Source organism: Geotrypetes seraphini, chromosome 3, assembly GCF_902459505.1.
Source record: "Geotrypetes seraphini chromosome 3, aGeoSer1.1, whole genome shotgun sequence".
Taxonomy (NCBI): domain Eukaryota; kingdom Metazoa; phylum Chordata; class Amphibia; order Gymnophiona; family Dermophiidae; genus Geotrypetes; species Geotrypetes seraphini.
The window spans coordinates 50492464-50505152 of record NC_047086.1 but is presented as its reverse complement, the minus strand read 5'-3'; the positions used below and the strand labels follow the sequence as shown (position 1 = coordinate 50505152).

The following is a 12689-nucleotide window of genomic DNA, read 5'->3' as shown; positions in this document are numbered from 1 at the left end:
CATAGCCTGTCTTACTCTGCTTACTATAAAGTATAAGAATATTTATCAACCATTTCCTGTTCAGATTAACAGCAATACCCAGATAACTGAACTGCAGTTCAGGTCAGTCTATAAGCAAAGGTTCTCAAGCCAGTCTGTGCAACACACACAGCCAATTTTAGGGTATCCAAAATATACATACCCTTAACTGCGTTCACCTTTATGGAATGCATCTTGAAGACCTGAGTGGCTGGTATGTCTCAAGGACTAGGCTAAAAGTGATTGGTATATAACAAGTTCAAAATGTGCAAGATAAGCAGGGAGCCAACTGTTTACCCATCAATGGACACCAGTTTATTTATATTGGAACACGAGTTACCACTGATCCTTAATGAAACAATCTTAGCTTTACAGTTTTAAGTTCCAACTAGCTTTCAGAGCCATCTACCATAGGATGTTGTAATGTGTATCCACTAACTAGCTATCACAAAAATCCAATAGTTTTTGAAAAAAATGCATTGATGTGGGTGAAGAATGAGGTAAACCCAGGTTTACAGTTTTGATGTGAGATTTTCTTTATTGTGAGAACTTAAGTCACATTTTTCATGTCAATGGTTCTCAGCCTAATTTAAAACACTAAAATTGCTTATACACAGAACCCTAACAATGAAAAGATTTAAACTATAATTACTTCAAACACTTTCATTGCTACATGAGCAAATCTTGCCATGAAACATTTTTAGCAAAAACATACCATGTCATCTTGTTTTACCCTTCATATTAAAGAATTAACAGCTGCTGTCCCAATCTTTTCTTCCTCACCCACACTTTGATGCGTTATATTCCTGAAGCAATTGGACCATTTTACATGGGTTCCATTTGCTTTCAAAAGTGGATTTCAGACTTTTGGGCTTGCAAATGTAAAGCATAAGCCAGCTATCAAAAATAAACGGTGTACCTAGTTTCCAACTAGGCAGGCCCAACTCATGACATGTACAGACTTGGCATTAAAGAATCCATCTAACAAAGGATGGGAAAACAATTAAAAATGAACTGGGATCTATGGTATTTCAACAGGTATTATAGATGGGCCTTTAGTCATATTTGGTTCAAATTTGTTGCTTTAAAAATTGTATCAAATAATTACTAGACCCATCAATACAAACACCCTGCACTTTACAATACACTATTTTGAAAAATACCACTTTTTGTTCAAGTAAAGTCAGATTAGTAGAGTAACCCTGCATTTAACTGTAGTGGCCTTAAACAAGTGATAGGAATATTCCTAAAAAGGTCCAGAATTATCTACACAGCATAAAAACAAAAATGAATCCATTTTGGATTTAATGCAAGATAAAGTAAGCACTGTTCCATTAAAAGTTATGCCACAAACCAAGAAACACACCATTTTTGCATTAACTTTTTAATGGTCTCAAATTTTGTGACAGATTTTGGTCAAGTTGTTTCCATTTAAAAATTATTGATTTAAAGGACTAATAACTTAAAACTGTCACGAAACAAATGGTCCACGAACATTCCTTTCCTTCGGATGCTTTTACGATGCATTGTAATCATTAACCAGTCTTTTACTATTAAACTTAAATGGCCAATTAAGACAAATAGTTCAGAGACCATTCTTCCACCACTGGTTAAGACTGAGGTGGGTGGTGATGCACATATTCATTTGGCTTTCTGGGCTTTCTGAGCAGACTTGGTAACCTTGCCAACCCCTCCGGCCTTCTTCTCAACTGCTTTGATGACACCAACAGCAACAGTCTGTCTCATGTCACGAACAGCAAAGCGACCTAAAAGAAAGACACAAATGGTCAAAGGATCTGGGACTAAAACTTTAGACTACAATAAACATTTATGCTCTAAGTAATTTAAAGAGCAGTCTTACTGCACAGATCAAAACTTACCCAAAGGAGGGTAGTCGGAGAAGCTTTCCACACACATGGGCTTGCCTGGGATCATATCAACTATGGCAGCATCACCAGACTTCAGGAACTTGGGATTGTCTTCCAGTTTCTTACCAGAACGGCGGTCAATCTTCTCCTTCAACTCAGCAAATTTGCAAGCAATATGAGCAGTGTGACAGTCCAGCACAGGTGCATAACCAGCACCAATCTGGCCAGGGTGATTCAGGATGATAACCTTGAAGTAAAAACAAAATGTATTAATAGGTGTCGAGATGCAATAAAATGTAATCTGCATGACTACATAGATATACATGGATAGATTGGAAATGTTCCCAACTACTTAACATGCCACCCAGGTTTTGTGGTACAAGCTAGATATTGACACAGGGACAAACTTTCCCCCCATCCCCGCAAGTTATTTTCCTTTCCCTGCCCCATCCCTGCAAGCTCTGCCCTCATCTACACAAGCCTCACACTAAGTGCTCAAGGCTTGTGTGGTCAAGGCAGAGCAAATCTCACAGGGACAGGGAAACTGAGTTCCTACGGGGACGGAAACAATTTGTCTCCATATCATTCTCTAGTACAAGCCATATAATGAAAGCTAGGAGGGCCATTCTGAAACTAATGCAAAAGTGAACAAACTTTTTTTTTATTAACAGATATAGATCGTTCAAATTCACATATTGGTAGAGTAACTCCCTCTACAGGTGTTTCAGAATCTTAATTGCAGGTGAATGTAGTCCAAGCAAAAGCAACGTGCTCATTGAGTTTTTGACGAAGGAGGGGTGCAGGATATCCAACATCCGCAGAAGGCAACAGAATGTTTATGGACGCCACTGACAAGAGCATTAGTTTCAGAATAACCCTCGTAGCTTTCATTATATAGCTTGTACCACATTCCTAAAGTTACTTCAACACAACTGTTCAATTAACTCCCTAACCCTATACTTATGTTTGTCTGTCAATTAGATAATAAGCTCTTCTGAGCAGGGACAGTGTGTTGAATGTTTCTAATGTACAGCCCTGTGTATGTCTAGTAGTGTTATAGAAATAAGTGGTAATGGCAGTATTAACAGAAACATGAATGTAGTTAAAGGCCAAATGGCCCATCCATAGTAGTGACCAAACCATCTCCCTTCTAACAATTTAAAAGATTCTCATTGCCACTTGTGATAGTAATTATTTTTCTACCCCCATTAAGTCAGTCAAATTTTCTAGGGCAAAAGTTGAAGGGGGGGGGGGGGAGAGAAGAGCCTCCAAATCATGAAACATGGGAAAAAAGTACTCATTTCTAGTGCACAAGTAGCCAGCATAATATAGAATTTAAAATCCAAAGACTCAAAACAGTTGAAACCAGTAAAGTAGAGTGGATCAAGAAACAGAGCAACCCGTTTCAAATCCCACTACTGCTTCTTTTCTTGGGATAGTCACCATAATCCATTGCCTCCAGTACAATCCCTTGGGGGAAGGGCAGGAAACTACTTTACCTAAATACAGTATCTCAAAACTACTACTGAAAACTGAGAGCTAAATTCAGGTCTGCATTCAAGTTAACCATTTTACATAGATTTGAAGTCAATTCCAAAAGCACTAAAATATCAGTTACCTGTGCTGTGAAGCCAGCAGCCTCCTGGGGTGGATCATTTTTGCTGTCACCAGCAACATTACCACGACGGACATCTTTGACAGAGACGTTCTTAACATTGAAACCGACATTGTCACCTGGAAGAGCCTCGCTCAGTGCTTCATGGTGCATCTCAACAGATTTTACTTCAGTTGTGACATTGACAGGGGCAAAAGTTACCACCATGCCTGGTTTCAGAACACCAGTTTCTACACGACCAACTGGTACAGTACCAATACCTACAAGAAAGAGTCCCAAGATTTTTATTTTCCATTTCTAAGATACACATGTACAGAAGTATGACCTAGCTAAATCTATACTTGAGAAGCAGACAATGTGTTCTCACATAATAAAAATTCTTGTATGAATTATTGCAAGCATGGCAGATGAGTGTTCTTTGTTGAACTTTACTGTGGACTAATAAATGTAGCTTCTTTGGTTAGATTAAGACATCTCAATTGCCTCTTTTTGTATTGCTCTTGGATTATTGCAAGAGCATATCTATATCTTCCAGAAAGGCCTCAACACTATTCTTCTCATTTTACTTTCTAGATAAATTTGGCGATGTGTGGATAAACCTCAAAACAATTACCTACCACCAATCTTGTAGACATCCTGAAGTGGCAGACGAAGAGGCTTGTCAGTTGGGCGGCTTGGGGGCAGAATGGAATCCAGGGCTTCAAGAAGCGTTGTACCACTAGCATTGCCATCTTTACGGGTGACTTTCCATCCCTTAAACCAAGGCATCTGTACTCGGGAGGGAAAAAAAATGGCACTTTTAGTGACATCAGTAAACTTGACTGTCAAATCAACTTGATTACTTGCAATCACTATATATCCAATTCCTCAAAAACAGATGTTTCAAGGTTATTTAAAATGTGAAACTGCTCAGATATCTAAGCTGTGCACATAATAAAAAATATATTAATACAGTTAATACTGACAAATGAATTATTCACACAAGCAGAAAAAAAGGAAGAAATACAAAATTTGATAGGACAGAAATACAAAGAATGAACAATAGGGGAGGGAATTAAATCTGATTAGTAGTAATCATATCTGAATGAAAGAGACTTGGTAGTCTCATCAAGATTAAGAGTTAGTCAATATTCAGAAATCACATGCAAGCAATTCTGTTTCCAATTAGCATGTACAACACATCTCTACCTGTCCCAACCCACCCCCACCAAAAAAGTAAAAACAAGAAAATCAAAGCAGGGTCTGGTTTAGTGACCATGTTATATAGCTTGCCTGTTTTGATCTGAATCTGTTTCCTACTACAGTAGACTGACACCCCATGGGGACCTGGTAGATGCCAGATAAAACTATTTTTAGAGTAACTGAAGCAACCAGAAAATAGTTCTCCCCCATTATCCTCCACTTGTAGGCCAACTTATGTTCCTCCCTTTCTGGTCTGGGTTACTCCCCCAACTCGAGCATCCATCTCCTCTCCCCTTCACCTTGGCTGGACCTTCATCTCACACAGTTCTGATTCACCACCCACCCGGGTCTGCCCTCCCTCCGTGCAGGTCTAACCTCCCAGATCCCCCTTCAATTATCCAAAGCAGCAGCATTTCTGACCCAAACCCCCTTTTGCCTCAAAGCAGCAGCAGCACTGACCCAACTCCTCTTCGTCCAGTGACGGGATAATCGCGCGCCAATAATCCAGTGGAAGACAGAAGGGCAGTGGAAGCGCGCAGGGGAAAAAATAATTTTTAAAGAGCTCCGATTGGGGGTTTGGGGTAGCAACCCCCTCACTTTATTGGTTAGTGTTAGCGCTGCCGTTGCGGGGGGTGAAACCCCCCCATTATAGAGAAAATGGAACTTTTCCCGAAAAAAATAAAAAAAAGTTCCATTTTCGCAATAATGGAGGTTTCCAACCCCCCTCCAACAGCAGAGCGAACACTAACCAGTAAAGTGGGGGGTTGCCACCTCAAACTCCCCATCGGAGCTCTTTAAAAATTACTTTTTCCCCCGCACGCTTCTGTCTTGCGCCGAATTGTCGGCGCTGGATTGTCAGCGCGCTGACGCCTTGCACTCCACTATCTATGAACCCTCCATTCTCTATCTAAGCAGCAGTGGCAGCAATGTAAACAGGCTGCTCGCAGCCAGCCCAGCCAAGACCTTTCCTCTGCCACATTGGAAATGGCGCAAAGAAAAGGCCCTGCCGGGGCTAGCCACGAACAGACCATTTACAGTGCTGCCTCTGCTGACCAGTTGCCACTTTGGGGGCTAGAAAGTGGGGACAGAGGGTTTGCAACTGCCGCTTTGGGGGCCGACATGAGGGGATGTTTGCGGCTGGAGAGAAGGGAGGAGAGGGGTGTTTATGGCTGCCGCTTTGGGGGCTGGAGAGAGAGGAACCATCAAGTCTGGAGGTTGTCGATCAAGAGCACGGGATGCTACTGTACCTATTTAGGTAAAAAATGCTACAGCAATCAGAACACCAGCATTACACCTCCCATTTTCCAAATGTGCTAAATCCAAAAGATAAGGAACGAATTGCAGATCATAAAAACAAATTATACTTACATTAGAACTAGGTTCAAGCATGTTGTCACCATTCCAGCCAGAAATTGGCACAAAAGCTACGGTATCTGGGTTATAACCAATCTTCTTGATGTAAGTGCAGACTTCCTTGACAATTTCTTCATATCTCTTCTGGCTGTAAGGTGGCTCAGTAGAATCCATTTTATTTACACCAACAATCAGCTGCTTTACACCTAGAGTGTAGGCCAGGAGGGCGTGCTCACGAGTCTGTCCATTCTTGGAAATGCCAGCTTCAAATTCACCAACACCAGCAGCAACAATCAGAACAGCACAATCAGCCTGGAAAGGGGGGGAGGGGGGAGACAAAAACCCAGACAAATTTCAGTACCAAACAATCCATGAGCACTTGATTGTGGGCTCCAGCCTGATGAGTTCTGCAACCCTAGTACATACCTGAGATGTGCCAGTGATCATGTTCTTGATAAAATCTCTGTGGCCAGGAGCATCAATGATGGTGACATAGTATTTACTAGTCTCAAACTTCCACAGAGAGATGTCAATGGTGATACCACGCTCACGTTCTGCCTTCAGTTTGTCTAACACCCAGGCATACTTGAAGGAACCTTTTCCCATCTAACACAGACATAAAAATCACATGTTAAGTCAAGAGAATAAAAACCCCTCAGCTCTGCAACAGTGGTTATGAGACAAGACTGCCCCTACTTCATGGAACTAACACTGTTTGGCTAGACAAGCTGGCACAAATGGCGACAGATTCCACAAGACACTTTCAGTTTATCTGGCATACTAGTTAACTACTCATCTATCATATTTCTTAGATAAAAATAGACAAGCAATGAATGCTCAACTTAGCTCAGCAAGGACATTTTGAATAGTTGAATACAAGTATAAAAACTTTCCATATCTATAAAAAAAAATCCCACCACCAAAAGCAAGAAACAAGACCAAAAGCAAAAAGCAAGACATTTTATTTCTCAGCTTTTGGCATAACTTGTGCCATGTGACTGATCAAAGGGGAAAAACAAGAGAAATGCAAGGTTAAAACTTAATGTAGCAGATACTCAAGTGCCTCTAAATTTTAGTTTTATAGTTAAGATAATACCCACACACAAATGTTAGACCCACCTCTGCAGCTTCTTTTTCGAACTTCTCGATGGTTCTCTTATCGATGCCACCACATTTGTAAATAAGATGTCCAGTGGTGGTGGACTTGCCGGAGTCTACGTGTCCAATGACCACGATGTTAATGTGAGTCTTCTCTTTTCCCATTTTGGGTAGGCAAGTGATGTTTTTCGATAGACACCTAGAAAAATAAATGAGATTAAAGACCTTAGGAAAGCATATTTCCAAACAAGATAAAATACAAGAAAACAAAGTAGGCCTATTCCGTCACCACCTTAACCGAGGCCAAGCACATGGCTCCACCCGGCAGTAACCAGGCAAACCGGCTCTAAAAGCAACCTTTCAGGTCCATAACTAGGAGGGCTGAAGAAATATATTGGGGAAAGAAAAAAAATTATCGAAAAATGTCCGAGCGGGGCGGGGTGTGGGCGCCGCCTCCTCCTCCTCCCTTTGTGTGCCCGGCCTGACTCAGCCGCCGTCCTCCATTTTGTGGGAGCGGATCATCAGCAGGGGGAAGCCGCCATGTTTTGTGTTTTTTTTTTTTTTCCCTTGAACAAAAAAGGATTACCAACAGCAACCCAAGACGACGCGCACGCTTCAACCAAAAAGAGAATCGAGCAACAAAGCTCCCTAAACCAACAGTACCATCACAACCCTAACCAAAAGCTGTTTAGAAAAAAAAAAATATTAGGATCGTAAAAGCATGGCTAGCGGTCGAAATCGGATCCGCCATTTCACAGCCGGGCCCGTCACGTGAGGCCTCCGCCGCCTCTACAAGCGGCGACATAGTCCAGGCAGTAAAATATCACACAGCGCCCACAGAAGACTCGGTCTAACCGCGGGTGGCGAACGAGCCGACCCAGCGGAAGCTTCCATGTACCCTCCCCCCAACTTAACTTCCCTCACATACCAACTATCAAACCCCCCCAAACTTTCATCACCCACCCCAGATCCGCCACGTCGAATTACGACTCAATACCCTAAAGTTTTGTATATAACAAAACCCGCTATGTACAACGGGCCGATTCCGTAGGAACTCACGCTGCGGCTAGCTGCGAGGACCGTGAATATCCTTTGCACCCCCCATACCGATTTTACATTAACATACTGTAGTAAAAAAACAAAACACTCTTAACCAATCGGCCTCGATAGCCGGTTAAAACCACCACTACACGCGAACGTTAAAAAAAAAACCCCAAAACACAGCCCTACTAAGCCCGATGCACCAAGAGCCTACACCACCCCCAAAACCCAATACCCGGCCCACTACGTCCCTCCAGTAGCCCGTCTCTCTCACCTGTGAACCGCCGACAGACTCGGTGCAAAAAAGAACGCGAGCGACTAGCACGCGATTTATATATCCAACCGCCGGGCGGTGCCGTGACGACTGACGTCACTGCCAACCAGCATTCCACCCCCCTCACCAAGAAGGTGGGGGAAAGGCGGAGGTCAAGGAGAACATGTGTCATATTTTAGCAAAAAAAAAAAAATGGAGAATAACAAAATAGGTAAAGGCACACAGTGTTAAGATATAATATGATTCACCAAACTCTTTATTTCTACCTACAGTAATTTCTACCTACAGTAAGCTTCGTAGGCAAACTTTTGGCCTCTAGGAACAGAATTGCTCAGCGTAGGGCCTAGTCGCAAACGCGTGTTGTTAGGCCTGTGCATTCGTGCACATTTTGTTGAATTAAAATGTTTCCCTACAAATAGCAATAACACAATAAAAGGCAAAAGAAATCGCACTACCTAAACTGAAGCATAAATGAACCCACCCTTACCTAAATTTAATAAATTAGGCCTATGAAATCTCAGAGTCTAAAAGTGACGAAACACTGCGCAATGTAGCATTTCCAAAACTGAAGAAAAGCTGGACGCTTTCATCACTGTTCCAAAATTGACACACGTACGAGCCTAGGCTCCGGGTGTTTTCCCTATGCAACCGAACGAGGAGTTTGGAAGGGTCTTCACTCATCTAAATTTATCCCGAGAACTTTAAATGACTAGACTCTACCCAAAAATGTGATTGAAAACGAACTTTGATGGCAGATAAGTGAAAGGCACCATCTCCCCCCATGCTTCAAATCCACTGAACTCCACTTAGAAAGATTTAACAAAGTTTATTTTAACAAATGGTTATGAGAAGAGTGTCTAGATTAAACGATGTTCACTATAAGCTTTTTTTTTAAGATAAGGACTTGAGTTTGGAACTACAAACCCGGCCACGGCATTTTGTTGGTGACGCCGCAACCCCCGAAGCCAGAAATAAGCCCAGATACAGAAGCACTAATTATGCCGGCTTGAAAGAAGGTAACTCCCGCTGCTCCCTTCAACGTCGGTTGCACAACGGGAGATACCGTTTTGCCAGTTTGCAACCGCCACTGTCTCTCGCCTAGCAAGGGGAAAAACACGTCCCTACCGAGGCAAAGTTTGCGCCGCCACACAACTAATGCGCGGCCCAGTCCCCCCTTACAAGCTCTCACCAACTTCACAGCGCGGCGGAAAGAGACGTGAACGAGCGGAAACCTACGCAATTGATTGGCAACGCTCCCGTCCTCCTGGAGACCGACGAGGCGCACACGCAACGCGAAGAGCGTCAAGAGGAGGGGGGTGGGGGAGAGGCTGCGGGCACGCGCCGCCCGGGGGCCTTCTGCAATTATTGCGGCGCTTCTCAGATACAGTGCCTGGCGCTGGCCATTGTTACATTATACGGTTTACACGATCTTTCCCCCCCCCCAACCCCATCTTGGGCCCTCAGATTAGAAAGTCAAAAGTCTGTTAAAAAAACTAGTGAGTGAAGACCTAGAAACGGTTGTACTTCCACGTTAGCACATATCATCAAATGAAAAATTATATACTGTATACTATAGCCGATCCTAAGTCCTAGGGTTTACTATAGTTTTCATAATATAAACAAAGTTGGGAACTGTAGTGTAACAACTGTGTGGAATATACCTTTACATGTGCTTTTAGTAGCAAGTTTTCAAGTTTATTAACGGGAGTTTATTACTAAGTGGGTCCTGGAAGATATGGGTGCCAACATTTTTAGTTTTTGTTACTGTGCTACGTTATCAATATCTCCCATTGCTTTAGACAGAACTTAAATCAGACACAACTAACATAGTTATAATTTTAATACAGCACACCCTGGCTTTGATTTCCTGTAGCGTTTGTCTCTCCACATACCAGTTCTTCCACGTATTCATCATCATAGGACTTTTAGGGACCCCTAAAGAAGACATCTTGTCGAAACGTGGACTGTGTTGGGTCCTGCGCCACTAGCGGACTTGGTCCTTTTGATTTGTATGTGGATTATTTTATTGTATATTTGGAACTTTGATTCTTTCATTAAAGTCCATCTCAGGATCATTGTCATTCCACAGTGTTTTCTTGGTTTTTCTTTTAGAGACTATAAAGCAAAGAAATGTTTTTGTTTATTTATCTATACTGTTTTCCCAGGGGATGTCAGAACAGTTTACATGGATTTATTCAGGTATTCAAGCATTTTTCCCTGTCTGTCCCTGCAGGCTCACAATCTATATAATGTACCTGGGGAAATGGGGACCAAGTGACTTACGCAGTCACAAGGAGCAGTGTGGGTTTGAACTCTCAACCTCAGGCTGCTGATACTGGAGCTCTAACCCCCTGTGCCATGCTCTGACATAGTATGATAGAAGATTGCATGGCAAACATTATCTGACAGAGATGGTAAAACATAATAAGACAAAACATGGCATGATCAGACAAAGGATGAAGCATATAGCATTTTCACATATTTGAATTAAATAGCATCTGCACTGGACGTAGGCTCAATATAAAATCTTGTTCAAAACAATTTAATGTTCCCTAGTTTTGAGGACATGTAACATCTCTCTTTTAAATGTGATTGTTCTCTCCTGAACAGTTAGGACCTGATTCTGAAAATGGCACCTGGCGTGTGTCAGTAACCAGTAGGTGCCAGTGTCCAGAATTGTGCCTATTTTTTTGTACAGACACTTTAAATGTAGGCTCTCCAATAGCTCAGAGCTTTTTTTCTCTCTCTGAGCTTATGTGGTTCTGGGATCCCTCTGGGCTTGCCCAGGCATTTCCCCTTCCCTCCTCACATCCCCTTCCTTACTCAGGTCGTTCCTAGCTAATGAATCGGCTTCTAGGGGAGGAGGGTGGGTTGTGTGGCTGATTTATCCTGCTGTCCACAGAGAACCTCTGTTACAGGTAAGTAACTGCACTTTCTCCAAGGACAAGCAGGATGAGTCAGCCACATATGGGTGATTCCCCTAGCCGAGGAATATGCGGCTTGGTCTTACAGATGTGTTTTCACAGTGGTGCATTCCTTGCCTGGCTGTGGTTGGCCGACCTGGTTAGAGTTAAAGGAGGACACGATAAAGGTGCATGAAAACAGGTTTTCATTTTAATGAGGTAGCACAGGTAAGGCAATGTAACATGTTGCTTACAGGTACCTAGTGTAAAAACTAGCTCGCTGGGTTGAGGTCATGATTGATTTTTACTTTGATTGCCTCAGGGGCAGGGTGTCTCGCCCAATATATTGGAATCAGTTTTGTCTTTCAAATATCTGTTATGCTGGCCTTCTGATTGAGCCTGCCCCCATTTGTCATTCACAGGGGTTCATCCTGGGTGATGCTCAGGTGTCAGGGTGTATTAGTGTTTGTCCGAATGCATTGGGGGGTCAGGAAGATTCTGTTCAGACAGTAGTGTTTGGTGAAGGTATGTGTCAAGGACCACGTGGCTGCGTTGCAGATGTCCTCTATTGGCATGTGGTGGATATGGGCCAAGGTGGTGGCTAAGGCCCTGAGTTGGTGGGCATGGGCATCTGAGGGGGCTTGCATTGCGCCCTTCTGTAGGCGAAGGATATGCATTGGGCTATCCATCGTGAGAATGAACGTATGGTGACGGGAGGCCTGGCCTGTTGGTCATAGGAGATGAATAGTTTTGAGGCTCGCCTGATCCATTACGCCCTGTCAAGGTGAGTGTGTAGGACTCACACACAGTCCAGGGGCAGAGTGTTGCTGTCAGAGTTCTGTACTCCCATCTGGTTGACTATAGACTGCAGGGAGGACGACTGATTGGTTATGTGGAAGGCTGAAGCCACCTTAGACAGGAATCTGGGGTGGGTCCTGAGCACTGCACAGCCTTTGAGGAGTAGCGTGTAAGGGGAATGATGCCTGGCAGAGGTGATGGTGGTGAGAAAGAGTGTTTGCCATGTGAGAAACTTGGGGTCTGTCTCTCCTAACAGTTCAAAGGGGGGTAAGGGGAGTTGTAGCACCAGATTGAGGTAGTCTGACCAGTGGGTGTAAGTTGGATAAGCCTTTCATGAATCATGTCCTGATACTGGTTTAAGAACATAAGAATTTGCCTCCGCTGGGTCAGACCAGAGGTCCATCGTGCCCAGCAGTCCGCACCCGCGGCGGCCCATCAGGTCCATGACCTGTCATGTTTACTTGATTTAGCCCTATAGCCCCCTTGTTTTTATCTTTACTCTTTCCATACTCTTATCTACCCTTATCTGTTTATTGTCC

At 43.2% G+C, this 12689-nt stretch overlaps 1 protein-coding gene across 3 annotated transcripts; it reads right to left on the bottom strand.

The window, feature by feature from the left end:
• Window positions 1–1080: 1080 nt before the first annotated feature.
• On the bottom strand, window positions 1081–9704 carry EEF1A1 (eukaryotic translation elongation factor 1 alpha 1). 3 transcript variants are annotated; one of them, XM_033936751.1, is made up of 8 exons: window positions 9686–9704; window positions 7156–7333; window positions 6463–6642; window positions 6052–6348; window positions 4119–4269; window positions 3505–3761; window positions 1899–2133; window positions 1081–1784 (listed from the first exon to the last, which is right to left on the bottom strand). In XM_033936751.1, exons 2-8 carry the CDS (start codon window positions 7297–7299, stop codon window positions 1660–1662), a joined length of 1389 nt encoding a protein of 462 aa, XP_033792642.1. In that variant the 5' UTR covers window positions 7300–7333; window positions 9686–9704; the 3' UTR covers window positions 1081–1659. The 3 variants fall into 3 exon arrangements, with proteins under 3 accessions (XP_033792642.1, XP_033792641.1, XP_033792640.1); XM_033936750.1 differs by lacking the exon at window positions 9686–9704 and adding an exon at window positions 9639–9657; XM_033936749.1 differs by lacking the exon at window positions 9686–9704 and adding an exon at window positions 8450–8590.
• Window positions 9705–12689: the final 2985 nt, after the last annotated feature.